Source organism: Argopecten irradians, chromosome 9, assembly GCF_041381155.1.
Source record: "Argopecten irradians isolate NY chromosome 9, Ai_NY, whole genome shotgun sequence".
Lineage (NCBI taxonomy): Eukaryota > Metazoa > Mollusca > Bivalvia > Pectinida > Pectinidae > Argopecten > Argopecten irradians.
In genome coordinates this window covers 24,971,366-24,988,221 of record NC_091142.1, presented here as the reverse complement: position 1 = coordinate 24,988,221, position 16,856 = coordinate 24,971,366, and the positions used below count along the sequence as shown (strand labels likewise).

Here is a 16,856-nt window from a genome sequence, read left to right as displayed (position 1 = left end):
TGTTTATACCGGAAATAACAAGTGCTTCCCAGGATTCCCGTTGCCACCGCCGCCATCTTCTCAAGCTCGGAAGACAACGACGCCTGTCATTGTTCAGACATAGTTTACCTGTTCTCAGAACAAAGCCTTTGTTTATTTGTGACCATCAAGGAGGTCAACGTTTTTCGTTGACAATAACTGACTTTTTGATTAAGTGTATTTAATTGTTTTAAGAATGAGTCAGGCTACAGGTAAGAAGAAGGGAGGAGGGTTTTTGTCCAGGGCAGCAAAAGCCAAAGATAAAGCGACGCTGGAACCCATCACTGAAGACGAATTACTAAAGAAGAAAGATATTACACCCGATGAAGTTTTACGTTTACAGAAAATATCAGAAAGTAAGTTTTAGAAATTATCCTATCATGCAGCTTTTAAAAAAAGAAATACACAATCAGTCAGGTGGAACTGGTTCTAAATAAAACGTCAAAATATGTGGCAGAAATCCGGAAGTTGTTGTTTTTTTTTGCGTTTGACAAGTACACAGTATAAACCACCATCGGTTTATATTTCCTTTGGACCATTCATTTAAAATTTATGAAATTATATGGACCAATGAAGAAATGCTTGACATTTAAATATGATTAACATTTGCAATTTTACAATGTGTAGATCTTAGTTTTTACAAATGAGTGGGATGAAATACCACATAACAGTTTTTAATTAAATTTAATTTAAAATCTTACAGAGTGAGAGTATAGTAAAGATATATACAGCCAGCCGAAATCAAACTCGACCCCAAATTTTCTGGTCTGTCATTCTAGCAATAATGACAGTAGAGGTGCACAGTATTATCCTTATAGGGCTGAAACGATTAGTCGAATAATCGGAGGCGATTAGATTAATGAAGCTAATTGCTGATAATCGATTAAAGATTTTATTAATCGTTAATCGTAACATGCATAGCCAGTGCATTGTAAGCTGACTAAGTTAAACACGTTGACAGATCATGGATTTCTGAGTAAGTCATTCCGACTGGAGTTTCATCTCTTTATGTACATGTTTTGAACTCAACAAAGCATATATGATGTGAGAAATACTTGTTAAATTACGTCTCTGTGGAAGTTAAAGTCATTAATCAATGAAAGTGGATGTCATGAGAAAGCTTGCAACACGCTGTTCGCCAATTTTCACTAGCGATCGACTCCATGTTGTTACGTCACGGAGGCCTAATCGCCGCCGGGACGCTCGGGAGCGGAAGGAGCAGTAATCTTGAACATTTAAATTTTACTATTGCATGTGTTTATCATATAAAAAAGATTGTTTTTGTTCATATTCTAATTGAATATAAGAGTTGTTGATTTATTTTATTTTTTTGATCACGGAAATAAAAAAGTTCATTGACGAAAATTTGGTCATGTCGCTTCGTGGCGATCCAAATTTGGTTGATTAGTCGTACGTGTGAAGGTCACGTCAAAACAGCGGGTTAGCAGACTTGATTTAAACGATGTTACGGAAGACGATATAGGAACGGAATTCAGAGCTTATTTGGGATAAAATACGTTTGTTTTGTCAATAAATCTATTCTTATTTGTTGGTAAGCTTATATTATGTAAGGCATGTCCTCTGTCATATTATACGGTAGGTGTTATTATTAGTTGATAACAAAACATGGCGGACGTTTTCAGTAGTCAGTAGGTGAAAAAATATAGTTGCCTTCAATTCAAACGATTAATCGATTAGTAATCGATTACATGTGACCGAATAATCGAATACAAAAATTACTAATCGTTTCAGCCCTAATATCCTTATACCGATATATCCAGGTTAAGTTTGAAAACGATATGTATCGCAGTACGATTTAGTCGTATAGGTTCACTCGGAATCATTCGGGGATTTTTCCGTGTATTTCCGTGAAATGTTCGTTTTTGACAGGAAATATTTTTTAAATTACCATTTGTATAAAGATTAAAAATGAATCATATGTTTTAACAACAAATGTATAGGTTAAGATGGATTTTTGGAATGCCATTATACATACATTTAGATTACGATCGATCTTGTGCTTAGTAACGTTTCAAAATGGCGGCCTTCACAGGCACGGATGATAACCCTGTAAAAAATATTCAAGCAAGTGGTTTTTTTTATATTTTAATATTACTGACAAGTTTAACATTGTATTGAAATATCGTAAGGTCAGTCAAATTTCTTAGGCCAGACTTAAAATAATGTTGGTTTGCCCTTTTCCGACCTGGAATTTTCAGAATGGGTCGGTAGGTAGGAAAATTATTTTATTTTATTTTGCAAAACTCAAACTTATATAGTTTTGACTCAATTACCACAAATTGTCCCATCATTGTCAAAACATAGATTTATCACTGGATGTCACAACAATTGAAAATGTCCATTGTCCGCGTGTAGAACAATCAAATCACATGCAATTGTTATGACGTCATAAACAGCTGTGACTCACACTACACATGATGTGTCAATACAAGTACAAGACGTATAAGAAAAATAATCAAACATGGGCGTTTTGTCTGGGCAGGGTTAGCATTGAACGTCTATACCCTCGGGAAAGAGTCTTTAAATATTTTCTGGACCATCGTACATCAACTGAATTTCAAAAAAAAAAAAAAATCCATACGTCCGACGGTGGACTTCTATCTTTGACCCTTGACCCCAATATTCTGACATTCGACCATGTTACATCCGACTACCAAAACGTTTGAAGATCCATGGAATGATTCAACTTTTACCGTATTTGACCGCAAATAAGACCCCCCACCTATTTTGACACATTTTCAGATTTAGGGGGGATGTCTGCAAATAAGACCCCCACCTATTTTTCAGTTTACTGGATGATGGATTTGAGCCAATGGAGTAATTAAAAATATCACCAAAATGACTTTGTATCGGAAATTCTTTTTGTTTGTTTTATCGGCATAGAAAAATTTATCGGCATAGAAAAATCACGTAGTAAATAACTGTTTGTGTGCTTGTTATTTTTGTCATTTAATTCAAGTTAATTCACGGGTGATTTAATTTAATTATCAATAACTACGAATTGTGGATAGTGCTCATATTTACTTGGAGGTTATTTTCAACAAAATACGCCGATATATTTTTCAATGAACATTTCATATCGGCATGGTCAACACGTTTTAGTGTTCGTACGGCTTGTCATTTTTTACATGAATCGGCAAAGATATTCGTCATTGATGCAGATCGTTTCTGCAGTCGTGGATTCTAACTCAATACAATCATTACCTAAAACATCTACTTAAGGCATTTACAGTTTCAAATATGTTTGTTTGTGAACGTAACGTACCTGTAGTTCACGATCAGTTGGAGTAACCATGCTTTACTTTTCGGCCGCCATGTTTTGTTTACGCAGTCAGTATAATATGATTAGCCGCAAAGTTTCGTATTTTACTCTGGAAACAAAAATACTTGCTACGATGTTTTAATGCAGTTAATACTTGGATAAATATCTGAAATATTATCAAACTATCGTCGTATCAATAGCAATACCGATCAAATTCCCAAACACCCGGTGTGAAAATGTGAAAGTATGGCTTCAACCCGGCGCCATTTTCCTACACATGTGTGTACGATGTTACAAACAACTGCATCAGTGCATGTCGGCACGTTGAAGTTAAATCACGATCGTTTGCTCATTTGGCTGAGACAAATGTACGTAAATTTGAATTTGAATATTTTAAAAACAGGCGAAACAAAAATTTATACCGCGATTCACCAAAGGTTTTCACGAAGCACTGGAAAGTACACGACAATAAAAAAAAATTTCAAAAAAATTTGAGTCGGGCCGATTTTCATGGGTCGGTCATAGGAGGGCAAACAAACAATATTTTAATTTAGGCCTAACAATTTGAACAATCTTAATCAAAACATCTGCCCCGTGTATTTCATGGTGCCGGCGTAAATGAGTTGTCATGCATGTTTATGATATTACCACAATAGGTCATTGTCTGTTTACATATATATTTTATAAACACCACATTTCTGGGCCTTTGTGAATCAGAAATATTTCCATACTTGACTTTTGAAAGACGCTGGGGCGTCAAAGAAAGATGGTTGTTTCTGTGTCCTCTTTTGGCTGTAAATCTCTTAGCTGGGCCGCCATTTTTGGTTGTAAGGGGAGGTAATTCATCAATTATAGGGCGCACACTACTATTGCTAAACATATCGCGATACAGTCTAACTGACTTTGCGATCGTATCGCAAAATTTCAGGTCGATTATATTGATGTATAGATGAATCGTTACAGCCCTATTTATACTCTTTTTAAGGTGATTGACAGAAAAAAAACCATGCAATTCTTATTGTACAAAAATAATACCAAAATATCATGATATATATCATAATACACTTATGATGTATCGTGATACAAAATTGTTCGCGATACCCATCCCTAAATGACAGGTTGTTGTGTGTGAATGCTTCTGAGAAGCCTGTCACGTGTCACATTATTGGAAATGGGGTTTTTTTACCGAAAAATCAAACTACAAAAACGTGCGAGCACTTTTATATTTGGTAGATTCATTCTTTCATTGTTCAGAATTTACAGTAAAGATCAAGGTAGGGATTCTGCAAATATTAAAGGGTTTGTGACAAAAAAAGTGATAAGTTAATGTCTACAGATTGGGCCCCCTTTAAGTTCACCGAAATATGCCCCCTCCATGGGGATGGCAAATACATGTACACACACTGAGATACCAGGCTATACATAGGGCCATCTGGGCAGCTGACCGATATGCAAAAATTTATTGCGATAACGAGGCTGTCAGCCAGCACACGTCACTGGTTCACCGACTGGCTCACCGCTGCTGATGAGACAGACACCAATAGAGCTAAACACCTAAACTTACAGTTATCTTATTCATTGTTTCACATGAAATAATTATAAGCTGTCAAATTTAGTGTGGTGCAATGTGCTGCTTATGGCTGCTATAACAATCGCAGAAACAAAATAAGTTAAAATAAAATAAGTTTTATAAAAAAGTTCTTTCGCTTTCCAAAGAAGAAGAGTATTCAAAATATATGGTTGCACTACATAAGTGTCAAGTTTGAGCTGACAGAAAATCATCATTTGTGTAAATGGGGATAAGATAAGATAACTGTGGAGGCATTAAATTACTTCAGGGTCAATTTAATTCATGTTTGAAAAAGGTGACCTATCATCTATGACCTGATAATGGTATTTATTGTACATTTATATTATAATTAGTCAGCCCTGTTTGTTAGTAAACATTATACATGGAATGTGCTTGTTTCAAATGTGTGTTTGCTGGTAACAACTTAAGGACAATTCATCATCACCATTGCCAGCTACTTAATTACTCATACGAATGCTACAGTACTCATTATTAAATAAATAATTGCATAATATCAGTAATAGTATCTGGCTGTATAGTCAGATAAATACATTATATCGAGAAGAGGATTGATGTAATGTATATAAATATTGCAACAAAAGTAACATTTCGTTAATAATAAATATATCAATAGGTAAAATTAATAAGAATATAAACAATTTACAGAGATGTTTTTGATTGAAAACTATAGAATTGATATCATTTATCTCACGACAGCAGACCGTAGATTCCGGTTCCGTAACCATTGGATCACAGAAACCACATGAACACCTGTTGAAAATAAAAAATATAAAAAATATAACTAAGTATGTATCCACCACATAACATGGAAAAATTGAATTTTGGTAATTGAACCATGTAATTAGCAATTTTATTATTATACATTCCTCTGTTGTTAAGAATATAATCCTCATTTATTGAATTCTTAAATTGTTTATTGACATAGTAATACATTTTTATCATTGATGTTTATGAAAAAAAGAGATTTTATTGAGATATATGTATATTTGTAATATGTAGGTATGTAAAATTAGTGTAGTAATGATATAAGTGGTAAGTCACTGCTATCCATGAAGGCATCCACATCTATATTTAATCATAAATGCCAATAAATTAAAATTATAATACCGGTAGGTGTATTACAAACCATGCTGTGTTTAATTTGTCAACCAATCCTCTTAATTACCTTCTTGGTTTTCTTGATCAGCATCTGAAACATCTGGGGATGTTACCCCGTTCTCCGTAGAAAGAGAATTATCAGTGTTCATCAAAGGTTCAAACTGGTATTGGATAATGTCAAGAACAAAATCAAAAGCAGGTATACCACTGTCATTGTTTTACACTGCAGATATTTTAAAAAAAATACTAGAAGACTCTGTAGTTTTTCTCTATAAATATAGAGTATCTACAGCAGACAGTAGAGCATGGTGAAACGGATGACGCGTTGGTACCACGTGACCGGCTAGCTCATTAAAGTTTTCTCAGCCGCAGCAATTTACCCTTACTGCCCTTAAAGTAGATAAACAGCTTTGCGGAGTGCTGTGAAACGTGTGTCAGGCTGTCAGCCAACATTGATGGGGTCAAACTATCAGAAAATTTATTAAAAGGTTTTTGTGTCACAAACCCTTTAACTGGATTAAAAATAGTGCATCAACAGAATTAAGATATAAGGTCAAATTGAGAATTGATATGAAATATTAAAAGGTAGTTTTAAGGTCACTAATAATACTTTTTTAACCGTTATATAATTGAGGTGTTCTGTCATAACATATTTGTTTCAATTGTATTATACACTAAAAAATGCCAGGTCCCAAACAGTACATTATAACATGTAGTGCGACAATGGTTCCATACAAGTAAATTTTTTCTCTTCAGAGGATTAGACATAGTAATCAATCTGTGACCAATTAATGGGTTATAATAATTCAATATTGCTAAACGTTGCAGCTATAAACAGTAAAATCCACTTTGCGTGAAGAATAATTGTCTTCAATTTGCAAAAAAAAAAAAAAAGATTTAAATATAGCACCTTTAAATTATGAAATAAGATATAGACAGCTGATTTCCATGATTGGATACATTCAGGACCAGCATGTGGAACTATTTCCATAAACTTCACAGTAAAATATATTTGTAACGATCAAGTCTAAAACAAATTCATGATAACATAGATTTTAATGTTATCATCTTGAAGGAATTTTACTTTCATTGTATGTTAAATGATATATAATTCAGTTAAACTTTTGATTTGTTTTTATTACAGAGTATCTGTGTACACCAGATGCTAATATTTATGGTATTGACTTCACACGTTTTAAACTAAGAGACATGGAGTCTGGAGCTGTGTTGTTTGAAGTGGCAAAACCTCCCCCAACAGGTTTGTAAATGGATTTCTGTATTCACCCTTGAAGATAAATTTAGACTTCTAAATCAAAGGCTAGACCAGTCCATTATGAAATTTCAGGGATGAATGAGTTAAAGATAGTAACTAAAGGCAGTTAGGATGTTAACTCATTCATCCCTACCGACACATTTAGACTCTTCTAAATCAAAGCCTTGACAAATTGCAAGTCCATTATGAAGTTTCAGGGGGTAATTTTTTTTTTAAAATGAGTTGATAATGATATTTTGAATGGGCCACAACATACAATGTTCTGTCTGTTGTATAATTTACTAAAGATTGGTTATTACAATTAGTTGAAATAAAATATCAGCAGGGGTTTCAATATCAGGCGGTACGCGGTACTTTTTGCCGGTTGAACCGGTGGTACCGCCTGATTTGGGCTTAATTACATTAGATAGCATATATACAGATGATATAGAAAAATACTCCATGAATTGCAATTGTACAGCCTCTCCTGAAAGATAATGAAACTCCAGTATCAGTAAGAATAATTGGATGAGTTGAATTTTCTTTGCCTCTTTTGCATCATGGTTTTAGGCAGTAAGAAGAATGGTGAAAAATGAAAAAGTTGTTATTATATTTTGCTTAGAGATATCGATGGAATAGGTAAATAGACTAAAAAGGGCTATAAATAAATAAAATGATTAGATAAGCCTATATTTGATCATTTGTTTTAGATCATTTGTTTTATTTTACTTAAAGTTAAAAATATGAAAAATAATTAATTGCATCCCGAATCCCTAAAAAATACCTTGGCACTATATCCTATATGGAATGAAGTACTGATTGCGCATGCATCAAAGGCGAAATAAATTATTTTATATTATTTTTTGTAATAATTAAGCTTAAATAGACACGATAAAACACCAATTATTGTTCAAATGATGAATGTTATTTATGCTCTGTCGGCGGTGGAGCATTTTTAAATGAAAATGATCAGTTTACGATTTTATAATTACTTGAAATTCATTTTTGTATCAGATGATGACGACGACATGGATCCAGAAGAAATTGACCCTAATGCAGGAAGATTTGTACGATACCAATTTACACCGCAGTTCCTCAAATTGAAAACCGTTGGTGCCACGTATGTATTCATGACATCTACCATTGATAACATGTTACATGCATTGATAAATAAATTGTGAGAATTTTATTTTATGAGTTTAATTTAGTATTTTATTTGAATGAGCTATATGCACTTTTAGTGTTTGGCCAACTCCTTATTTATATGCAATGGCCAGTATACTCTCAAGCAAGAAATCAAAACGTTTTCCTTGCAACAGATTTTATTAGCTTGGTATATCACTAATGAAAATTATGGGTAAATTTAGTTATGGTATGTTACATAATATTTGTACATGTATGAAGAAGGTGATGACTGAACCACCTCCAGCTTAGCCATTCTTATTTGAAAAGATTTATAATAATTAGGTAAATTAATAATAAATATTTAAATAATACAGTACATAATTGATCATGACCCAGGACCTGGCCATGCCTTGTACATGCGTATAGTGCACAGCCCAACTTTTCACTTGATAATTTATGAAAAAAAGTGTGCACTATGCACACAAAAATACGGTATGTACTGTATTCGATCCAATAGCACTCCAGACACTTTAAAAATTGAAGCAAATAAAAGGGCGCTTAATAGAATCCAAGTACTAGTTCATAAAATTATTCTACAAAGTAAGCCATTAATCAATGTACAAAAGAAATCACTAAGAAAACCAGCACAGTTTTCAAATTTTCAGTCTAATTCATTGTAAGTGAAATTGGAGCCTACAAAATGGAGAGGGGATCTTATTGGGTCCAGTATGGTACAAATAGTTACAGTTACTTTCATCAGAATTCATTTTAGATTCTTTATGTTGTATTTACTTTGCTTTTCAGTGTAGAGTTTGTGGTTGGAGATAAACCTGTAAACAAGTTCCGTATGATTGAGAGACATTACTTCAAGGAAAGAATGCTGAAAAGCTTTGACTTTGAGTTTGGCTTCTGCATCCCTCAAAGCAGAAATACAGTGGAACATATATATGAATTTCCTTACCTTTCTCCAGATGAAAGTAAGTCTACAGATAGCAAAATCTATAAATTTAAAATGAATTTCACAAGATGAATTATTGGGATAAATAGATACCATGAGACCATCAAATTGAAAGACAATGGATATTCTCCACTTATGACAAATTATTTGAGTAACTATAGGTAGATTTGAGTAACTGTAGGTAGAAAGTAAATTAAACCTAACTATTTAGTTATGTTATTTGTAAATATGAGATTTGTTTTAGAATTTAAAACAGAATTTCAGCTGTTGCAATATAGATGTTTATTACAAAATCAATATAAGTTTTCAAATATATTTTTGTAGATTCTGTTTTGTAAAATTAAGAATATAAAGTACTGTAAATAAGGCCAGTCTCGTATGATAGAAACAAATCTATCTTAAGTAAATTGTTTTGATATGGATTTTCAAAAAATTTGTTTCCATGACATTGTCTATTGAAAGATATACAAAATTCCAAATTTTCGTTTTACAGTCGAAGAAATGATTGATCACCCGTTTGACACCAGATCAGACAGTTTCTACTTTGTGGATGATAAACTGATAATGCACAATAAAGCAGACTACGCATACAATGGTGGAACGTAACACTGCCTTTACGTGACCAGCAGGCCTGGACATTATTATTGGGGCTGTATACAATGTGCAAACACAGACATATGCCCGCCATGTAAATATTGTTACGCAGATTGTGTGTACAGGAGAGAGCCACCGATATAAGATGGTTGTTGGTATGGACAGAAAACAACCAGAATATAAACAGACCTCATTTTATCACTGGATAAAGGATTCAACATTATTTGTTATTTGTGAAGGTTATAATTCAATCCCAAAAAAGATTCCCTCGAAATAACAAAACACTCAAATACACTCTCTTTTTCTGTGAATTGTTGACTTAGGAAACGTTTGGTGAGTCTGAACATATTGAAGAATTAAAACCAAACCCTAGAACAGAAGGAAGAGGATGTATTTTTGTTAAAAAAAATAATCATTATCAGTAGAATACACATCAGTAAGGGATACATTTTATTTACAAAAAAAAATGAAAGTGTGTACAGTTTATTTTAGCAAATATGCTTGGCTATCAAGTTTCATTTTAGATAGAGTCACATATCTGTTTAGGTTCAGTTTAAATTAGTATCCCATATAGTAGCCTAGTAACGGGTTGGCATCTGTTTCCAGAAATGGAGTCCAGGGTCTAAAATTGTTTTTCTTGTTTTAAACCTACTTTTTTTATTATTTTTATTTTACCGAGGCATTTTCATTTGCTATTAAAAACTTGAGGTACTGGTATGTATAAAGTATTTTATGTCGATAAACTGGTGTTGCCACCATGATAAAGTTACTGATCGATAAGGATTTGAGACTGTATACCTCATATATACCTCAAATATCATATCATCTTGGTTAGTTCAGCACTCCGCTAAATACAAGGCACTTTGGATTTCAATATTGGGTAAAACATACTTTTTTAGTCGTTTTGTGTGTAATATGAAGATTTTTTATAATGAAGAATATATGTACACTGTTAAAGAGGTTAACATTTAGCATTTTTCATTTTGACAAATTACAAATGTTGCATATCTATTCATATTTCTTTAAAATAATAGGACCAAGTATCCAAGTTTTTTCTTGAAGAAGTGATACTAGATGATTCCCCCCATATTGCTGCTGAAAGTAGAATGTAAACTTTTTATGCTTAGTGTGTATAATGTTGATCTTCTTTGTGATGGAGTGAAACAACTGACTTGTATAGTTTTTACTAATACCCCAATGTGCATGAAAAGCAGACATACATTTATTAAAAATACGAAGAAAGAAAATAATTTCCATTCCAAGCTATTACAATCTAGGTTTTCATGCTCCCAATGACAACAACTGAAATGTGTGTTTTTAAAAATTATTCGTTATTACTAAAAATTAGCACACTTATTTTAAAACTATATTTTAAAAATACCTGTTTTGTTATTGTCATTATCACTCTACAAAAATATCTTAAGGAATGAGGTGCTATTAATCAATTTAAAGTTTATTTTTAGAATGACAAATTTAGGCTATGTTTTGCTTTTTTTTTGGTTCACATTTTGTGGCAATAACATATTATCAACCTCAACAAAAAAGGAATGAAACAATTACATGTATATTAGGTACATTTCCCCAAGTAGTTCCTACCAAATTGTGACATAAATAGACATTTCTGGCATTGTAACATAATAGATAAGACATGGAGATTTAGATCATTTTGAAAAGGACATGTTCTGACATTCATTTTTCAATAATAAACATTTTTTAAACATGCAGACTACATTAACCAGTGGCTTAAATTGCTCAATTCTTTGTTCTATTTACTTTGATGGGTTTTACTAAATCCAATGCCTTTACATTGTAACGTGTCCTATTTAAGTTTAAATTCTTTATACTGGTTTAATTAATTATTAAAAATGTTATAATTATATTAAATTGATACCTGTACAAGGTACTTGCGAGAGTCATGTTTGTTCTGTTTCAGTGTTTGTATAGGTATTACAAGATTAGTATACTTTGTTTTAAAAAAAATTTCCCGATGAAAAAATACACGTCAAGCACTGAGATCTGTACGGTTTTTACATTCTTTTTTTTTTTTTTTTTTTTTTTTTACACTTTCTTTTTTTTTTATTTTTTTTTTTTTTTTCTTTTTGCATAATTACATTACAACACAATGTACACAGTCACATAAAACAATATACAGGTACACATATATATGTATTCACAATCACATATCACTCGCGAGCACACACAAAAAACACACATACACACACCCACACATCCACACACCCACACACTCCCACCCACACACTCACCCTTACACACACCTACATTCGTGCAAGAATGTACAGACAAATATTTCATTCTGTAGAACATTAGAAGAATGGAAATCACTTTTTATTTGCCAGGATTGTTAAGATTGTGTCTTACAGTAAGAGCAGTGTGTTTTCAGGATGGTAGGGAAAGTTTAATGAGTTATTAATAACTTGTGATTGTGATAGCAGACATTCCATCAAGCATACACATTCTGGCGTTAAGTGATTGTGATATAATGGACAATTATTTGATTTACAAACTATCAAATGTTGTGTAACTATGTTTTTGTTCTATTTATGTATATATATACAATATATATCAAGTGAAATGTTACTGATGTATGTAATTATTAATGGTTTACTGGATACATATCTCTTTATAATGACATAATAATTTTGTATACAACTGTATAGACCTTCCTTCTATGTGATAATGTTAGTCAGCAGATTTATTCAACATTTAATTGCTTTCTTTTACAATTTAGTGGTAGTAGTAAAAGGAGGTTTTATTTTCAAATTGTTTAAGTAAATGATTAGAATCAATTTTCTGAATAAGAGAAATAATCGAAAGCGGAGGGGACATCGATATATGACTTTTCTTATTCTTCATAATTTATGTTTTAGGCCACATTAGTATTTTGTAGAAAAGCTCATGTGATATATATCGTGTTTGGATTATAAATGAGAAAAAAAGTGAGGAAAATGAAAGAAAAAGAAATACTAATAACAGATGCATAGGAAACACGATGTTTATAGACAAGATATTTTCAATTATCAATACGGTATAAGCATACTTCTTTAATACCATCCTTATCACTGGAGGATACATATGTAATATTATAACATTTGTTTGATGAGATCAGTTATGATGGCTCACATGTTGTCATTTAAAACATATTTACAAGATTTTTCAAACCATATCAAACGGTGTCACTGTTTTGTGAATACCTGCTGTGCTATAGATTTGGAAAGTTCATGATACGTTCTAATGACTTTATGTATTATATAATATGTATGTGTTGTGTTTCCTACTTGTATTATTTGTTTGTAACTTATTTATTTAACTATGATTACAACTATACAATATTATAATAACATGATTATGTTTCCCTAATTTGTAATCCTGAACTTTGTGTTTTATGAATTCTTCATTATTTTATGTACATATGTACATTGTATTTATGGTTAATTAACAAATACAGACGATACTAATATAGTTTTCAAACAGCGATGAATGCGGAGTTCTGCTTCTATGTGAATCTCTGGCATGAATATGCCAATTTCAGATTTTTGAGTTTCCATGTTTGTCGATGTTTAGCATTGTTTTCAGATTTTTCGGTGATTGAGAAGAAGTGGAAATACTGACATTTAACAGTCATAGATTACTTTGTCCCATAATCACAAAATAATTTGAACTGACTTGAAATTTTCATTTTGTTGTGTTAGATAGAAGGGTGTTCATTGGTTTGATGTAGAGATATCCCAGTAGAACATTAGGTTATTCAGTGGTATTTTGATTACCTCTTTCGTTATCATATAATATTGTTGTCAAGGAGGTGTTGCTTTACGATGTCTAACGATGTATAAAATCAAATCAAATTGTTGCACACTGGTGCATACGCATATTCACTAAATTTAGTGAGAGCTGTGCTTGAAAAAAACATTTAATTTCAACATTCCAGTTAAATTATTGTGTTTTGTCATTCAATCTAACAAGCGGTTGATTTCATTGAATGTATTGGTAATAGTTTGTGATACAAACATATCATCTAACGTGTAAATTAACGTAGTCTAAAAGTTGCTTTATTCATAGCTTCATAGAAAGTTAGTATGTCTCACTATGTATGAATGACAGAGGTATATAAAGAGACTTTGGTACTGTTTGAAGGAATTACCATTTCCAAAATATCTACATATTTTTGCGTCCTTAGAGTTTGTTGATGGAGAATGTTGATCTTGAGACGTTCTTTTCATTATGAAATTGATCTGAGCATGCCAGACAGCAAAAAAAATACGGAAAGTTTGAGCAATGCTAGTACAGCTTGGAAACATACATTTTTGTCAGTAGAAAAGCTATTGTCAGTTAAGTAATTAGTTTTCATTAATTTTATGAGAAAAAAAAACACAATAAGATATTAATAAGTTAATCATAAAAGTTAATCAACATCAGGAGTCTTATATTGTGACTTGTACTAATATGTATATATGACTATATATTTAATATGATTATATACACCAAATCCCTTTGTACAATCAAGCTACCTTTTCTTGTCTTTGAAATATAATTGCTATTTTTGAGGTGAATGTATTTTAATGACTTGTGTAGTGAGCAGAACATGGAAAGTATTGCGTGCTTACCGACATAAAACGTGATTATTTTTACAAAGCTTTAATGCGATGCAACCTTTTTTCTGATTCTGTTTCCGTCCATGTTGCCCTTGTCCTTAGTCATTTTGAAAAGCTTATATGCTATTATTGCTTTACATGTATGGTTTATATTCTGAAGGAGAAAGGATTCCAAGATTGAGAGAGAAAAGTTCTTCCAGAGTTGATTTATATCCATATGAATATTTCGTCTCTGTCAATATTTTTATATGTTGCATGGCGATTGCATATAAGCATATACATTTGTGTCATATGCAAATACTTTTAAAGCTCAGAATATAAAGCTGTTGTAAAATGTCAGGAAGATGTGAAATAAAATGGCTAGAACTATCATAATGCTGAATCAATAATCCTATCGACCAGCACAGAATATCCATTCTAAAAGCATCCTGATATATAGATAGTTGAAATGGAGAGAAAAAAACAATTACAATGTTTGAATGTGAACGAACTTGTAGTTTCAACTTTACAGAACTAAAAAAAAACACCAAGAAACAGGGAAATGAGTAGAAAGGTCTTCACATAAATTCTGCTTTAAAAGTATGTGAATGGTTCATGCAGTGTCAATATCATGTTCTTAATGTAAGAATTGGAGTTTAGTCAATTGAAATTATTTTGTAATAATGAAAACAAAGCTGATGAAAGTTGATGCTGATTGAGATTTGTAGTCATAAGACAGGTCCTGCTAGTTCTACAAAGAGTGCTGTCACGTCGACTTGTACGTCATTGTGTATATATAGATATAGTATTGTACATTGTGTGAGTGCAAGGAGAATATAGCATAGGGACCCTTTTACATAACTCATTGCATCAGTCCTTAATTATTTCACCCGTATCTTTTGTTAGTTCACTGTAATTATTTGTGACTTTGTTTTTTAGAAACAGTATTTTGAAGGAAAGTAAAAGCACATGTGCTATATTTCACGTTTGTATAGAAAATCATCAGACAATCTCTACTTACAATATTTACATAGTTTTGGAATGGACATAACGTGATTGATAATACAGGAATAAGATATTTTCACATTTATTTAATGCTATGCTTTATTATACATAAAATCAAAAAAGTTACAAAAAGTAACAAAGTTGCGAAATGTATGATGTCAAAATTATATTATTTTATCAGTAAAACAATGATGATCACTCTGGTGACGTGGAGAAAAGATTTACTTTGAGAGAAACTTCCCATGAACCATAGATCATAAGATTTCTTAAATAACTCGCTACCTTATGCTGAAATTGACGACATTTCCAATTGTGTTTTGTTCTGTCTTTTTGTTCTTATACAGTGAAGTAAATGATGAAATACGAAATCCCAGCCAATAATTTTAGTTTCGGTCTGTGTTTATATTTTGTTACAATCTTGTTTTCATTTTCTATTTTTCTTTTTTGAAAAAAGGCTTTTTGATGTTTCTAACAAGTCGCTGTGTGTTTAGGGACCTGTATGGCGTTATTTGCCTTGCAGCTACATTCCTCTATCGATACATTTAAGTTTTATGTGCAATGTTGAACTAAATGGATTGTATGATAGCATTCATTGTATGTGAATTCGAATAAAGTGTAGTTCATGTCAAGACAAGTTTTGTGTGTTTATTGACGTAACGTATCTAACATTGACTAACTTATGTCACTTTCTGACAGATAGCATACACATTGTTTTGGCCATATTTAAAAACATGTTATGGTTTATTGAAGGCTGTATATTTAAGAAAGAATATTTAATTATAATAATATATTTTATATATATGCACATTACATACATTAATAAAAGATAATTTTAGAGGTATCTTGGCGCCCATCAAGAAATATTTTCTCCTACCCGTTTCCTTCGTAACACCACTTGATTAAACTTACACATAATAGTAACCAGTTGTGGGAGTTAAAGACTACACATAATAATAACCAGTTGTTGAAGTTTAAGACAGACATTTATATTTTGGTTTGCTTTCAAATCGAAATAAGAGAGTACCCCAAAGAACTTTTATTATTAGATTTTTTTTCTGTATATTTAAGAAAGAATATTTAATTATAATAATATATTTTATATATATGCACATTACATACATACATATATAAAAGATAATTTTAGAGGTATCTTGGCGCCCATCAAGAAATATTCTCCTACCCGTTTGACGCGGTTTCCTTCGTAACACCACTTAATAATTACACATAATAGTAACCAGTTGTTGGAGTTAAAGACCGACATACATCTAACGTTTAATGTTTTGTTTTGCTTTCAAATCCAATGAAAAAGTACCTCAAAAAACCTTTCGATGGAATTTCAGAAA

General features: G+C 31.9%; 1 protein-coding gene across 2 annotated transcripts; it reads left to right on the top strand.

The window, feature by feature from the left end:
• The first annotated feature begins 29 nt into the window (after window positions 1-29).
• On the top strand, window positions 30-16,147 carry LOC138331858 (protein unc-119 homolog B-like). Of its 2 annotated transcripts, XR_011209734.1 has the most exons (6): window positions 30-374; window positions 7,135-7,248; window positions 8,257-8,362; window positions 9,172-9,344; window positions 9,819-15,911; window positions 15,968-16,147. XR_011209734.1 is itself a non-coding variant. In XM_069279685.1 (5 exons), exons 1-5 carry the CDS (start codon window positions 215-217, stop codon window positions 9,929-9,931), a joined length of 666 nt encoding a protein of 221 aa, XP_069135786.1. In that variant the 5' UTR covers window positions 30-214; the 3' UTR covers window positions 9,932-16,147. The 2 variants fall into 2 exon arrangements, 1 of the variants encoding a protein (XP_069135786.1); XM_069279685.1 differs by having other exon boundaries at window positions 9,819-16,147.
• The last annotated feature ends 709 nt before the right edge of the window (window positions 16,148-16,856 follow it).

Bases quoted from the DNA above. Each gene is read 5' to 3' on its own strand.
- LOC138331858 (XM_069279685.1), top strand. From the start codon at position 215: ATGAGTCAGGCTACAGGTAAGAAGAAGGGAGGAGGGTTTTTGTCCAGG. The intron at 7,249-8,256 runs GTTTGTAAATGG...TTTTTGTATCAG, and splicing joins GGCAAAACCTCCCCCAACAG to ATGATGACGACGACATGGAT. The intron at 8,363-9,171 runs GTATGTATTCAT...TTTGCTTTTCAG, and splicing joins TTGAAAACCGTTGGTGCCAC to TGTAGAGTTTGTGGTTGGAG.